Raw genomic sequence first — 15,412 nt, forward strand, 5'->3', positions numbered from 1 at the left:
CGTCCTGTAAGGTCCCCGAGAGGATCCCAGACAAACCTGGAGCCCGTGAAACCCCATGCGGCAAAAGAAGGAGAATTTCTGTCTCTATTTTTATATATAGCGAAAAGATATCATTTTATTAAAGACGGTTCAGGAAAAGATTTGCAACATCGTTAACAGTTTGGTAGTTCAGATTGTATTTCCAACACAACGTAAAAGCTGGCTTTAAGACAAAATTTTTAAAAAGGGTTTATGGAGAAATAGGTTTATGGTATGTCTTACCACATACAAGGGTAATCAAAATGTTTAGAGCAATAGGATATTATAATAAATAATACTAGTTTGGAACACATTTTAATAATTAGACGAGGCACATTAACAGAGAGGATAAGGCTTCTCTCTCCTAGTTGTGGATTAGCGTGTCTGATCACCCTGTGTATATCATAACATGCACACTAGGTTTAAAAGAATAAAACAATCGGCGAAATCTTAGCCTTTCGGCCCATATAAATCATGGCATCTCTTGGATTTCCTTATTTATTGCTTCTGTCATTAACACCCGTTTAGTTTTGTAAATTAAAAGCTAGCAGTGACCTTCGCTTGTCCGACAAGGATTTTCTGGGCGGGAGGAAGGAGAAGAGTCTCGGGCCGGTCCGGACAAACGGGGCAGAGCGGAGATTTGCCGCCAGGTCCTTGCAGGTCCATACACACCTCAGGGGAGCCTCTGCTGTGGCTGCAGGACGGGCTGGCCAATCCCTCCTGCCCAAAGCGCTGCCCGGGGGCCGCTCTCCGCGGGGCGCTCAGCCTCGCAGCGCCCGCCCGCGACACAAATCTTCCCTTTTTTTAGCCGGGGCTCCTTTCTCAGCCGGGCACTACGGACTCCTTGCACCGAAAACGAAACTGCGGCGGAAGAAGCTCAAAACCCCAAGCTGAAGCCCAAAGCTGCCGGAGGCGGGAGCGCGGCGGGACGTGCCTGCGGTTGTGCGCCTGCAGCCGCCCGGAGAGGTTCTCCCTTCCTCGGAAAAATAACTCAAATTCTGCTGCAGCCACCAACCCTCCACGCAATTCTCCCCTGGCCCCAGCGGACCAGGCAGGTTTGGCAGGAGCCGGGTGCTGCCACGGCTCCGGATTTCGGCTTTCCTGTATTTCCCGTTGATTTTTTTTTTTTTTTTTTTCACTCGGCATGTTTTGAAGTTTACGATACCAAATCAAAACCGACACTTTTTGGCACTGGCTGTTGCTCAGAGAAAAAAAAAATAAATCACAGAATACCCCCCAAAGACTTAAACATTAAAAAAATTATAACCGTTAGTGTTCAACATATTTAAATTCGTTTATACTGGCCTAGAGGGAAGAACAGAAAATATAATTATTATTATTAATAATATTATTTTCAAAAAGAAGAAACTATTATTCGATTCAAGACTCGTCAACACTCCCTTACACTGAGAGAAAAACGCTGACTTTCACGGAAAACAATTCCCGAAATTTCGCCACCGCTAGAAGGACAAAAAAAAAATTAAATATATTTTCAAGTCTTTCCAAAAGTCTTTAGCTGGTTGTAAATCGAGTTTGTATTTTCATCACTGTCCGCAACTAATGTATCAGGATACGTTGTCTTTCAGTTTGGAGACTATTTTCTTGTCCTTCACCCTCCTGTTCTGAAACCAAATGGTAACTTGTCTCTCAGACAGGTTTGTGGCTGCGGATATCCTTCGCCTCTTGTCCTTGTTAATGAACTTGTTAATGGCATATTCATTCTCGAGTTCTTTAAGCTGCAGTTTTGTGTAGGGCACTCTCTTCTTCCTCCCCCGCCGGTAGACACACATATCGGGCTGGTTTAGTGCAACGTCCCCTATTGTAAAAGACATTACGTGAAAAATCAGAATTTTATTACAGGCGTTTGAAGCTTAACCGATACTTGTTGGGCACTGATTTTCAGGGGCAAATAAATAATGCCGGGTTGTTTACAGTTTATTATTATTTACACTGTCACATTATTTGCACTCTAGTAAAGCAGCACCAAAGCTGTGATGGACTGTCATCACATTTGAGGCATGCATGGCTAACCGAGCGTGCAGGGCATTGCCGGGGGGCTCAGAGCGGCCCGCTGCTGGCAGCGCACACACAAATCGCTTTGCTCAGGCTTTCCCGTCTTTGTTTGCATGTGGTTTGTGCCTCTGTGCCCTCACCGCTCGCAGTCTCTGAAGTGCTCGGGGCCCGCGGGATCGGTCCGCCGGGGAGGCGGAGGGGAGCAGGCTTTGCAGACACCGTCCTGCAAACTCCAAACGCGCCTACAACCCGGGCACTGGGGGAAGCGGCGGGGGAAGGAGCCCGGGGCGCTCCGCTGCCCTGCGCTGCTGCCGGGGAGGGGCTGGGCTCGGTCCCGCGGGGATGGAAAGCACAGGGTGAGGATTTGCTCGGGGGTAGACGGCCGAGGGGGGAGTGAGAAAAAGAGACTATCCACCGCCCCCACCCTGCTCTATGCGTGTCTGTGCAGCGTGTCCGGCCCGGCAGGCCGCCCCTGCAGCCCGGGGGGCGGGGGAGGGGACGGGAAGGCGGAGGAGGCGCGGGGGAGTTCTGCTCGGACCATTTCTCCCCCTCTCGTACCTGGAAAGGACGATTTCCAGAAGTGCGAGCTCTGTGTCTGATCTTTGGCACAGTAAACCTGACTATTCCAGCCATTAGCCAGAGTCCAAGACTGATAGCCCTCCATGGATATGTATGTTTCGTGTCTCGGTTCCCCAGAGCCAAACGTTGAGACCATGTCTATGTACCCAGGAACGTGCTGGTAAGGGGTTGTATAGCCCTGGTAGAAGGACACTTCCTTCGCCCTGGAGGAGACTTCATTGGCGGGGACACTCGTGCTGGTCAAGCTGGAGACGTCCATGTACTTTTCCACGGGAAAGCCGCCAATGGAGGCGTGTGGGGGAGACTTCAGGGCGTTTTGCTGTATCCCGACCCCGTGGGACATCCTGCAGCTATAGTATCCATTGCCAAAGTGATACCCATAGCCCAGCGCGGGGGCGGCGGGCGCGGTGGAGCCCGGGCAGTCCTTGGCCGGGGGGTCGGGCCTGGCCGCCGCCCCCGAGCGCTCCCCTCCGCCGGCGTAGGCGAAACCCGAGGCGGCGGCAGCGGCGGCCGCTCGGCCCGTGTGCGCCGCCCCGAAAACGGGCGAGGAGAGAAAGTTACGGCACTGCCCGGGGGCTCCGCCGCCGCCGCCGCCGCCGCTGCTGTCGCCGCGCAGTCCGTCCATCTCCCAGCTCGCTGCTTTGCTCATGGCCTTGCACATCGCGGGCGGCGGCGGCGGCGGCTCGGTCCCCGGCCGGGCATGGTGCGGACGGTTATTTGCCTCCAACAGGTTGGATCCTGGCGGTACGTTTATAAAAACGAAGTCCAGGTTGGGAGGGGGGAGCGGGGTGGGGGCGGCCGGCCCCAGATGAGTTTCCCTCAGCCCGGGGGGCTGCTATAGGCTGCCGTGCGAACATGTGACCCTCCCGCCGCCCGCACTGCCCCTTTCCCCTCGCAGCCCCCGGGCGGCACCGACGGCGCCCCCACCCTCCGCTCCCACCCCCGCCCCGCCGCTCTCCCGCCCCGCCGCGGCCCCGCCGCTCCAGCGGGGGGAGATTGGGCGGGAGAGAGGCGGTGATGCCCCTCCGGACCAGCCTAGGCCCCCGTTGCCTTCATCTCCCCCCTTTCTCCTGCCCGCGGCTTCAAAAAGGCCAGCCGGGTACCACTGGACATTTTGTGGCCGCGGGCAGGGGCCCATTTTACATCCCTGGACAGGGGTCTCACCGGATCCGCAGTGAGCCCTTCTCCAGTTCATTGTCGCGTCTGCAGGAGGGGGAAAACCCCAACACGGTCTTTGTATCCCATCCTCTCCACCTCCCTTCTTCCCGGCGAAATATGGAGTAGAAGGGGTTTGTTATATGGGAAAAAGGGGTCCCCTGGCTTCACTGACCTGTCGGTCCCCGGGAGAACCCTCCCTTCACCCCCTCCCCCGCCCCCGGTATCGCTGCCGGCCAGGAAAACGCAGGGGCTGTGCGCAGGGCGGGATGGTAAACCTGGCACTCATTAGATGTGGCTTTTCCCCGCGCAGTGTCAGCCCATGTCGCGGTAAGGCAGCCTGGTTAAAAGGCAGAGTTTGCTTACGCTGACGGCTGTTCCCGCGGTGACTCCCCAGGACGGTGGCAAATCCTTCTGTCGTCTCTCTTGGCTCTCACACTGAGTCGGGATGGAAATGCAGGAGCGCGAAGTGCTGGAAGTGGAGAAAGCTCCAAAGACGACTCCCAACTCCAGCCCCAACCGCAGCCTCAACCACAACCCCAATCCCTACCCCTCTGGACCGAGTCCAGGCGCTCCGCACTTGGGTATTGCACACTTGGCTCTCTCCTGGGCGCGGAGGGCAAGAAGTTACTGGGAGAAGTGTCAGCTTGGCGGAGAGGGGCAGGGAAACTCCGCGCCACTGCAAATACAGCCGGGGCCGTGTTTACTGTCCCTAATGAAGGCTCCGGCGCACGAGAGAAGAGGGGCAGCCGCCACGGAGGTGAAGTTCTGTGCCAGCACCATTTCGGGGCTCTGGGGTGCCCTTGCCGAGCAGGCCGGGCAGTGCTGGGGGGCTCCCCGGGCTCTGGGGTGCCCTTGCCGAGCAGGCCGGGCAGTGCTGGGGGCTCCCCGGGCTCTGGGGTGCCCTTGCCGAGCAGGCCGGGCAGTGCTGGGGGGCTCCCCGGGCTCTGGGGTGCCCTTGCCGAGCAGGCCGGGCAGTGCTGGGGGGCTCCCCGGGCTCTGGGGTGCCCTTGCCGAGCAGGCCGGGCAGTGCTGGGGGGCTCCCCGGGCTCTGGGCTGTCCCGGGACAGCTGCAGGTCCCGCAGCCCCGCTTTGGAGTCGGTCTAATAATCGTCGGCGGGATCTGGGAGCGGGTTTGGAATGACAAACGGGGGCCTGGAATTACGGCAACAACCGGATGGCATAGCCGAGTTAATGTTCATTAGCTGTGACCGCATAATTGCTGTTAATCTTTCATAATCAGCTAAGAGTGAGCCAGGCGTGATTACGTGTTTCTTTCGATTATAAGCCGAATCAGTATTTACTCTCAGGACATTAAACCCTGCGCAATTAGAAGGAAGTTTTGTCGAAGAACCATTTTCTCACTCTTTTATGTCCCTGCAAACAACTTTCTAGCGAAAACATTGCTATAAATAAAGAAGTCCAGAGAAATGAAGGACTTTATCTCTCCGAACATCTTTCTATGCGTATTCCCACGTCCTGCTGTGTTCCCTCTTTCAATAAATGCAGTGAAAATTTCTCTCATGTCAAGACCTTTAAATAAGGCCGCGAAAGAAAGGCACACCTAAGGAGCAGGGGTTTGGAGCTTTTTGAGGTCGGTCGCATCAAAGCAAAGCGACTCCCGCAGAGGCGTTCAGCCCTGCCGGGACCTCTGCTCCAACAGGAGCACCTCGCTGCACCAAAAAACTCTTTGGGCGGGTTCATGACCAACAACTTCAACTCTGTAATGAGCTGCTTTGTGCAGGGTGTAGAAACCAGCATTGCCTCGCGTGGCAGGATATTATGCACAGGAATAAATGATCTCATGAGCAAAGGTCGGTTCTTTGAGCGCACCCACCCAGTTTCCAAGGAGCAGGACGGTCCCCCAGCCCAGCCCGGGGGCCGTGCGGAGCTCTGGCAGAGGCCCCGAGCACCCAGCGCGTCCTTTGCCAGGGAGAACAGCTCCCATGGAGGCTCAGCTCTGGTCGGGCAGGGCAGGAGGACCTGCCGTGCTGCTGCCAGGGCCTCTCTCCCTGCCAGGCCAGCCTTGTCTCCTCTGGGCAGCCTTTCCGCGGGTGGGCAGCGCCCCGCGGGGTCGCGGCGCGTTTTCCATTGACACATTGCACGGGAATCTGCAGAATATACGAGCTAGAGAGCAACGCTGCAGGCTGATTGTGCCTCCCCGGAAGAAAAGGTTGTGGGCTTTTTTTTATTATTATTTTTAATTAATTTTCACTGTCCGGAAATTTTCTCATTTACTCAAATGTGTTTACTATTATTTAATACAGGTAGGATTCCACTCAAACTTTTAGCTCAGGCTTTTAGTATCTGCCTAGTATCCATTCTTACAGGAACACCCCCTCCCCCCCGATTTTTTTTTCTTTTGCCTTGCCAGAATTTGCCGATGGTCATTTTGTCTATTTTTGTCTATTTTTGTCTATTTTTGTCATTTTTGTCTATAAGAAGTCGCTTCTCAGGTTAGTGTTTGCTCTAGGAAAAAAATTCTCGTCCAGGACAAGCAGAGAACGCAAACAAAACCACTCGATTTATACGTCTCCCAAACCTCACCCCGTGTCCACTGCCTTCCGTCGTTACCTTTTAACTCGTATGAACTTTTAATAGGTAAACAGAACAGAAGAACTTTCATTTTTCTCTATGCCTTAAAAAATAGCCAGTTATGATAACGAATAGATCGAATAGCAACACGTGGAGAATTGTTAAACTATTTCCCCCTCCAGATCTGTGTCACAGCTTCTCACTTCTTTAGTTACTTCGGCCTTAAATAATCCGTTTCGAGACGGAGAAAGTTTTCTCGGCGCAGCGGCCACGGGCGGCCGAGCACTGCGGGCTTGAACTTGATCTCCGGGGTCAGGGCGGGTGCGGGCTCCTCACGGCCCCGCCGCTCTGGGGCAGCGCGGGGACCTCGGGCCCCTGACCTTGGGCCAGCCCGCTGAACCTAAACTGAACCGAGTCCTTCGCCACCGCATTTATCCTTTGCCATTATCGCGTTATCGTTGCCACTCGCTTTATCGTTTGAATTAACCCCGTCTGTGTGCAAAGGCACCCTCAGAAGACACCCTGTAACTGGAGCTCCCGTGGATTTCGGTGTGCCGCCACCGCGGGGCTCCTGTCCTTCACTCGCGAGTGACATTTCACAGACAATACGGACTGAACCCGCCCCAGGACCGGCCCTGTGCTGATATGGCGGCCTGAGGCAGAGCGGAGACTCGGGGCTGAGCAGGAGCGCGCTGCGCGCTCGGACACGCGGTGCAGGCGCTGCGCGGGCGCGGAGCTGCCAGGCCGCCTCCGGCCGGTGGGAGGGGGCGGGCAGGGCTGGGCGACAGGGTAGCGGCACTTGCCATCAGGACCGGCGGACAGGGAGGGCAGGGCCGGCGGGCAGATCAGGTAGGGCTGGCGGGGAGGGCCGGCGGGTGCGACAGGCAGGAGAGGCCGGCATGGCCAGGACAGGACAGGAATGGCAGGATGGGCAGGGCAGGACAGGAATGGCAGGATGGGCAGGGCAGGACGGGCAGGACGGGCAGGGCAGGGCTGGCAGGACGAGCAGGGCTGGGGGCAGGACGGACAGGGCAGGGCTGGCAGAGCCGGGAGCAGGATGGGCAGGACGGGGAAGGCAGGGCTGGCAGGACGGGCAGGACGGGGCAGGGCGAGGCTGGCAGGGCTGGCAGGACTGGAGGCAGGACGGGCAGGGCAGGACTGGCAGGATGGGCAGGGCTGGGAGCAGAACTGGTAGGGCGGGGCTGGCAGTGCTGGCAGGGCTGGCAGGGCTGGGGGCAGGACGGACAGGACGGGGAGGGCAGGGCTGGAAGGACTGGCGGGGCTGGGGTCAGAACGGGCAGGGCAGAGTTGGGGGCAGGACGGGCAGTGCCGCCGAAGCGCCGCCAGGTGGCGCCGCCGTGCCTGCCGCCGGTGCCGCCGCGAGCGGAGCGCGCCCCCCGCGCCGCCGGTCCCCGGAGCGGCCCCGCCGGGCCCGGCCCCCGCGCCCCGCAATGCCCGTGTCCCGCATTGCCCGCACTCCCCGCGTCCCGCACTCCCCACCCCCACCGCACCCCCCGGCCCCCGCACCCCCCGCCTCCTCCTGCGCTCCCGCGGGTGTCTCTGCGCGCCGCCCTGGGCCTGCTGGCGGCCTGCCCCGCTGCGGGATAGGAGGCATATTCCGCCCGTCTCCCCAGGAAGGCTCTTGACTGGCGAAAAGCTGCCCGAGATGTTTATCTCATTTAATACGAACTTCATTTCAATTAACCTACGTGACCCTTTTCCCCCGGTAAGATTTAATAAATGAGTACCGAAATATTCTTTGATGCCTCTAGCAATAACTTTCAAGGTAAAAATCTGGCCAAAGGCCTAAGCAGCTATTTAAACTTACAAGAACAACTGAGTAAACAGAGTCCAACAAAAGCTCACGTATTTCGGCAGTTCCTCGGCGGTCTCTGTAACTTCCTCCCTCTTGGCCCACTAATGCGGCCTCAGTGTCCGTGGTTCTTCAGGCTTAGCTGGTGGTTTTGAACAACTACAAACATATTCGGGAAGATTTTGTAGACCGTGAGACTCTTTTTTGGAAAAAATCCCAACTCAACAAAAACCCCAACGGAAAAAGAAAACCAAAAACCCCAACCACAAAAGAAAAGCAACAATTAAAAAAATTAGATAAATAAAACAACAACCCCATAATACAAACTCCATAGCAACAGACGCACACAAACAACGCCCCAAGAGATAAACATCAGTGCAGTAAATATCTCCAGTTTTCTGGGAATATAAACAACAGACAACTAGTTTATTGGGGGTTGACGGTTTGGGGTGAACTGATTAACTGCATTGCAGGGAACAGTTTTGCAACCTCACCTCTACCTAGTGAAAGATTATTAACGTCTTGTATAACATTTTATAACCCTTGCATAGGAATCTAGCTGTATTTTAAGATACTCTACACATAACCTAAGGTATCAGTATTATTTAAAAGGTGCAAAATACGACCCTAGTAAAGATCATTCACAGCCGCGCTTGAGTGTAACTTATTTTTCTCACATTGGGGCTTTTCACATAGTCTTTTTCATCCGCTCCAAATAACATAAAACCCGTTCTCTCCTTTTTAGTGGTGCAGTAACATTTTTTGAGTCTAACTCTGTGCCGGTTCTGGTGGTGTGCACACAGGATCGCCTCCGAGACGTGGTATCTCGGCTGCGGTTTTCCAGAGAGCGGGGGGAAAGATGCTCGCCGCGTTACAGCGTGTAAGAAAACAGACGAGGGCGCCAAACGACAGCAATAAACCCGGCCGCAGGCTTCCGCTCCTCCTCCGCCCCGCGGGGAGCGCCGGCCGGGCCGTCGGCGGCTGCGGAGCGGGCACGGCGGGGAGCGCGGGGCCGCATCCCCCGGGCGGGGCGCTGCAGCTGCGGCCGCCAGGGCGCCTGCTCGGCCGGGCTCCGCGGGGGCAGCCCGGGAACACGCTCCGGCCCCCGGGAGCGCCCCGCACCTCCGGCCCGGCCGGGGACCCCGCGGGGTATCTGCGGCCCCGGGGCGAGCGCAGCGCTCCTCTCCCCTGTCCACGGGCCCGCTCCTCTCCCCTGTCCACGGGCCCGCTCCTCTCCCCTGTCCACGGGCCCGCTCCTCTCCCCTGTCCATGGCCCGCTCCTCTCCCCTCTCCAGGGCCCGCTCCTCTCCCCTGTCCACGGGCCCGCTCCTCTCCCTTGTCCATGGCCCGCTCCTCTCCCCTGTCCACGGGCCCGCTCCTCTCCATGGGCCCGCTCCTCTCCATGGGCCCGCTCCTCTCCCTTGTCCATGGCCCGCTCCTCTCCCCTCTCCATGGGCCGCTCCTCTCCCCTCTCCATGGGCCGCTCCTCTCCCCTCTCCCTGGGCCGCTCCTCTCCCCTCTCCAGGGCCCGCTCCTCTCCCCTCTCCATGGGCCGCTCCTCTCCAGGGCCCGCTCCTCTCCCCTGTCCATGGGCCCGCTCCTCTCCCCTCTCCATGGGCCGCTCCTCTCCATGGCCCGCTCCTCTCCCCTGTCCATGGGCCCGCTCCTCTCCCCTCTCCATGGGCCGCTCCTCTCCATGGCCCGCTCCTCTCCCCTGTCCATGGGCCCGCTCCTCTCCCCTCTCCAGGGCCCGCTCCTCTCCCCTGTCCATGGCCCGCTCCTCTCCCCTCTCCAGGGCCCGCTCCTCTCCCCTCTCCATGGCCCGCTCCTCTCCCCTCTCCAGGGCCCGCTCCTCTCCCCTCTCCCTGGGCCGCTCCTCCGCCGCGCCCGCGGGCAGGGAAAAGTTGATATTTACTCTTGTCTGGTTTGGGGGCTGTAAAACGCAGGACACCACACTGCAGGCTAAATTCACATTTCAAAGGGCTGGTATAAAACTCTTATTAACAGACGGCTGGATTTTGCAAACGACGCCTAGAATGTTTCTTAAATGTTTGGTGTAATGTTTAGGGAGACTTTAACGTGTTATTGAAAAAAATCTGACAAGTATCCCATTTTTGAACTATGAATCATGCGCAAGAGCACAAGAACTTAGGAGATGCGTGTGACCAAGATTAGCAGGAAACAGCTCTCCTCATTTAAAAAAAAAAAAAAAAAAAAAAAAAAAATCAAACCCCCGTTTAATCACAGGAAACATTCGGGTGTTTCTCCGGGAGATGAAACTCGTATTCCCAGGGTCTAAACACTAGATGATGTGGGTGAAAAAAAAAATCACGGGGAGTAAAAAAAGGTTGGGCAGCTACCAGAGCGCACTCCAGAGATGCTAACGACAAAGGATTTATCTTCGTTTAAATGGTTGCCATCAGCGTCATTATTAGTAGCAAAGTTGCCGCTGAAGGGAGACTTTCCGGCTGTCAGTGCCGGGCGCGCAGCCCGTGTCTCCAGCAGCGCCGGAGGGCCCGGCACCGGCACACAGCGGAGGGATGGCACAACTGAGCCACAGGTAACTTCGGAGAGAGGCTTTAACGTGATGTTCCTGATAGGTCGGAGCCTGTAGGCAATAACCCCCCGTCCATCATTTAATTCTATGATTATTTTTAAATTTTCAAATGCTTAGGTTTTATTGGTGATGGGGAGGAAAGGAGCAGAGGGTTGGAGTGAAACCTGCCGGGAGAATGAAATGGACGCCCACGGAGTGTTTTAAATCACGAATGCGTTTAATGTTCTCCAGTTATTTCCTTCCCCTAGCACACCGTACAACAGTCAGTGTTTTCCCAGAGGGAAGAAAAATCCCGGGGTAGCTTCGTCGATAAACAGGATTATAGAAAGTAAAAATGAGATCATATTTAGGATGCAACGAAGACAAAGATAACAGAGTTGTAATAAACTATATTGTAGCAAATATTTTAGTCTCCAGGTAACTACTGTAGGTGCATTTGAACCTGGGCAGCAGAGTTATAAAATCTGGGCATAAGGTTGGCGCCTGTGAGGGGGTGTGCGGGGGTGTCACTGTAAATTCCTAAATAAAAGTACTAATGTGGTCTGGAAATGGGAGGGAAAAGTAAAGAGATATCAGCGGCAGGAGGTTCTGGATCGTCTGGTCCTCTTCCAGCATTTTCTTGCGTTGTGATCTAAAATTCGCCTCAGAAATAATAATAAAGAAAAGCATTATCTAATATTTAGCATGTAGTTTTGTCCGAGGACAAATGAGAAAGAAGCTGCATCATTAGGACCTAAAAGGCAACAAAACAAAAATCAGAGCATAATGATGCACCTAAATGAAGGGGGAAATGTTGCACAGCTCATTTTATTAATCAGACTGTCAATTCCACCCCAGAGGCCAAACCCCAGAGCAATTCAAGCAGGATCTGATCAAGCTAAGGACAGGAGCTTTACTCCTCACTTCTTGTCTTTCTTTCTTTCCACCTGGATATATTTGTCTGCTCTGAAGCCGCCTTCATTATCCACTGACAGGAGCTTGTATTTATTTGCTTATAAACCTGTTACAATAAATGATTATTCGAACAGCGTCATTCGTACCTTAATGACGAGCACCACTTTTTGATGAATGACATTTCGGGCTAGAAAGGATGTATGGGTCATTTTGACCAGTCATTCCCTCGCTTTGGCATCCCACAATTTTTACACCTCCCTCAAAAACAGATAATAATATTTAGAGACACTTGCCGGGCTGAATGTGAATTAGCCCCTGCTGCAGCTCATCATTAGTACAGGACCAGCCCTGCAACTTTGACATTTTTTATAAAGCTGAGATGATGGAAAGAATAAGAAAAGAGATGATCCTGATGGAGAGAGGGCTGCACAGCCCTACAGCTGGCAAAAGGCTCTCGAATTTGTCAGACTCAGCTGGAAATGCGGTGTTGGAGGCCCTTGAAAATTCTCCGCACAGTGGTCGCCTCAGCCCGAGACTGACTGCCGCCTCCCTGCACAGCGCTATAGGGGACATCTCCGCCAAAGGCAAATTTGAAATAGACACTTTATTCAACCTCCAGCATCCGAGCAGCGAAAGCACCGTCTCCTCCGAAATCCCGCCGTCGGAAAGCAGGAAGAAAATCAGCCTTTATTCCGAAGTTGCTCAAGAGGCAGATATGAACAGTGATGTGGAGGTGGGCTGCTCCGCGCTCCGCTCCCCGGCCAGCCTGACTTCCTCCCAGCTGAAGGAAAACAGTAACAAAGGTAACTCTTCCTTTATCATCTTCATCTAAGCCCCGCACTTTGCCAACCGGCTTTAAAAACCAGAGGAAAAACCCACCGCCAGCGCCAAAGTTTCTGGCCTCTGCATCGGCGCTCTCTCTTCTGCGAAGACAGAGCTCCAGGCTGTAAAATATTATTGCAATTACCGCGCTACCCCAACAGCCGATACACTGTCCGGGCAGCTCCTGTGCCCGTGCCTTCGGTGTGTGTGTGCATGCCCAAAGCCATTGATATGTAGATATATATCCAGAATATATGTGGGCACAAATATCCACCCACCTATATTTAGGCAAAGCTTTCTCCGTGTATTTCCCCGCGCTCTTGGAGCTCCCGGCGCCTCCTGAGCTCTATATGAGTGTATATACATAGATTAAATTAGAGACAGGGAGAGAGAGGGGGGAATGCGAGGAAATTGCCCGCAATTGACTGTGTGTGTCCTTCTCTGTGTATATGCAACGTGCTGTCTGTGTCCACCTCGGGCTAATTTGGCATTGTTCACTTTTCCTCTGCTTGTGAGAGGCGTTTTAAAAAAGCCTCTCCTTCCCCGTTCTGCGCGGGGCACGGTGACGGACGGTGGTTGTTGCTATTGCTGGAGGTGGAGGTTGCTATTATTGGGGAGGTGGAGGCAGCTGAACGGTGGATTTCCTGGGGGCCACAGTGCATGCCTTTTTCGTCAAATGTGCCAGAGAAAGGAAGGGATGCTCGACGTAACCCTAGAGAGAGAGAGAGAGGAAAAAAAAAAAAAAAAAAAAAAAAAAAAAAAAAAAAGAGAGAGAGAGAGAAAAGGGGGGCTTTATGGCTGCTTTTATTTTGTATGTCTCAAACGAAAGCAAAGAACGGCAGTGGCAGGGGAGCAGGCTGGCCCGAGCCCGGGCCCCGAGGCACGGCCGGCGCCCTCGCCCGCTCTCCCCCGAGCTCGGCTGCCCCGCAGCCTTCAAGCCCGCCCTATCTGAAAATAAACCTGTAACGAAGGAATAAAAAACCCCAACCCCACCGACCAAACAAACAATAACCAACAAACAACCCCCAGATCCAAATTTCTCGATTCCGTTAGCGGCAGGGATTTGTAAGGATGACAGCTGGCCTTGGGCGCGGGTGTAGCGGGCCCGGTCCGGCCTGGCCGGGAGGATTGGGGGGCCAGCGAGTCCCCGGCACTGACCCCCGTGCCCTCGGCCCGCAGGCTACGCGGAGAGCAGCCCCACGCCCAGCGCCCCCGCCGCCGCCGCCGCCCCCGCGGGCATGGGCAGCCTGCACGGCTCGGCGGCGGGGGCCGACCAGGTGCGCCGCTACCGCACCGCCTTCACCCGCGAGCAGATCGCCCGCCTGGAGAAGGAGTTCTACCGCGAGAACTACGTGTCGCGGCCGCGGCGCTGCGAGCTGGCCGCCGCCCTCAACCTCCCCGAGACCACCATCAAGGTACGCCGCGCTCCGCGCCCCGCCGAGCCCCGGCCCGCCCGGGATCTCCGGCTGCAGGGCTCGCAGGGCCGCAGCCGTGAGCGCCACTCGGGCTCCTTTGCTTCTCTGCATCCCACACTTTTCATTCGCTTTTTGAAAAGTTGTTATTACTGTTGTTTTTATTTTCCTCGTCTGTTTTTATCGCGTTAGCCTGTTTCCTAAAGTGAAGAGGGGAGAGAATAGACGTAGGGGGAATGAACGAGCGTCAGTACGGTGAAGACAGAGCCCTGAGTAGGGAGGAGGGGACGATTGGAAGGGAAAACATTTATTTGGATCGAAGGGGTCCCTCTCGAGCAGAGGGAGGGCCGTACCCATCCCCTCTCTCGGGCAGGGCCACGGGAGATGGCCGCGGGAGGGAGAGGGGTCGCCTGGAAGCGCTGGCAGTGTGTGTCACCGGCTGCCCGCCGGTGGCCGCGGGAACGGGCGCGGCGGGGCGCGGAGTGCGGCGGAGCTGAGGCCGCGCTGTGCTTGTGTCCCCGCAGGTGTGGTTCCAGAACCGGCGGATGAAGGACAAGCGGCAGCGCCTGGCCATGTCCTGGCCCCACCCGGCCGACCCCAGCTTCTACACCTACATGATGACCCACGCGGCGGCCACGGGCAGCCTGCCCTACCCTTTCCACTCCCACGTCCCGCTGCACTATTACCCGCACGTCGGGGTCACGGCCGCCGCCGCCGCCGCCGCCGCCTCGGGGGCCGCCGCCGCGCCCTTCGCCACCTCCATCCGCCCGCTGGACACTTTCCGCGCCCTGTCGCACCCCTACTCCCGCCCGGAGCTGCTCTGCGGTTTCCGACACCCCGGCCTCTACCAGGCGCCGGCCGCCGCCGGCCTCAACAGCAGCGCGGCCGCCTCGGCGGCGGCGGCGGCGGCAGCGGCGGCGGCGGCGGCGGGCTCGGGGCCGCCGGGGGGATCGGCGCCCTGCTCCTGCCTCAGCTGCCACAGCAGCCAGACGGCGGCGGCGGCGGCGGCGGCGGCCTCGGCGCTGGGCTCGCGGGGCGGCGCGGCCGCCGAGTTCCCGTGCACGGCGGCGGGGCAGCGCTCCGAGAGCGGCTTCCTGCCCTACTCGGCCGCCGTGCTCAGCAAGGCCGCCGTGGCCTCGCCGGACCAGCGGGAGGAGGCGCCGCTCACCAGATAACTACCCCGCCCGGCCCGGGGCTGCTTTGTACGGGGGCACGGGGGGGTCGGGGGGGTCGGGGCGGGGGGCGCCCCCGCGCCCGGCCAAAAAGTTGTGTCTATTTTTTTATCGCTGCCCGCCCCGCCGCGGTGGGGCGCGGGACCGGCGGGGAGGGCGCTCCGCGGCTCCTGCGCCCCCGCGGAGGCGGCCCCGCCGTGCTCTGCTCTGCTCTGCTCTGCTCGCTGCCGGGATGCGCGGGGTGCGGGCCACCGGGCCTGGGGTAGGGAAGGGGCAGCCGGCGGAAGGGAATGTGTTTCTGGCCTTATTTAATTTTTAAAAAATTATTATTATTATTATTATTATTATTTCGGTTTGAGTTGGAGTAAATGGGAAATGTCTCGAGTGTTTCCGCACGACGAGCGGGAGCTGATGAGGAGCCGCGCCCGGGCCGGTAACGGGA

The 15,412-nt window shown here is 56.9% G+C and overlaps 2 protein-coding genes across 2 annotated transcripts; one reads left to right on the plus strand and one right to left on the minus strand.

Annotated features, from left to right (window-relative positions):
* Positions 1-1,583: 1,583 nt before the first annotated feature.
* HOXD13 (homeobox D13) lies at positions 1,584-3,259 on the minus strand (the record flags this gene model as incomplete). The annotated part of the gene is made up of 2 exons (XM_083865695.1): positions 1,584-1,834; positions 2,590-3,259. 2 exons carry the CDS (start codon positions 3,257-3,259, stop codon positions 1,584-1,586), a joined length of 921 nt encoding a protein of 306 aa, XP_083721821.1.
* Positions 3,260-11,943: 8,684 nt separating this feature from the next.
* EVX2 (even-skipped homeobox 2) lies at positions 11,944-14,973 on the plus strand (the record flags this gene model as incomplete). The annotated part of the gene is made up of 3 exons (XM_083865835.1): positions 11,944-12,367; positions 13,566-13,801; positions 14,323-14,973. 3 exons carry the CDS (start codon positions 11,944-11,946, stop codon positions 14,971-14,973), a joined length of 1,311 nt encoding a protein of 436 aa, XP_083721961.1.
* Positions 14,974-15,412: the final 439 nt, after the last annotated feature.

This window comes from Zosterops lateralis (genome assembly GCF_965231275.1).
Source record: "Zosterops lateralis genome assembly, chromosome: 7".
Taxonomy (NCBI): Eukaryota; Metazoa; Chordata; class Aves; order Passeriformes; family Zosteropidae; genus Zosterops; species Zosterops lateralis.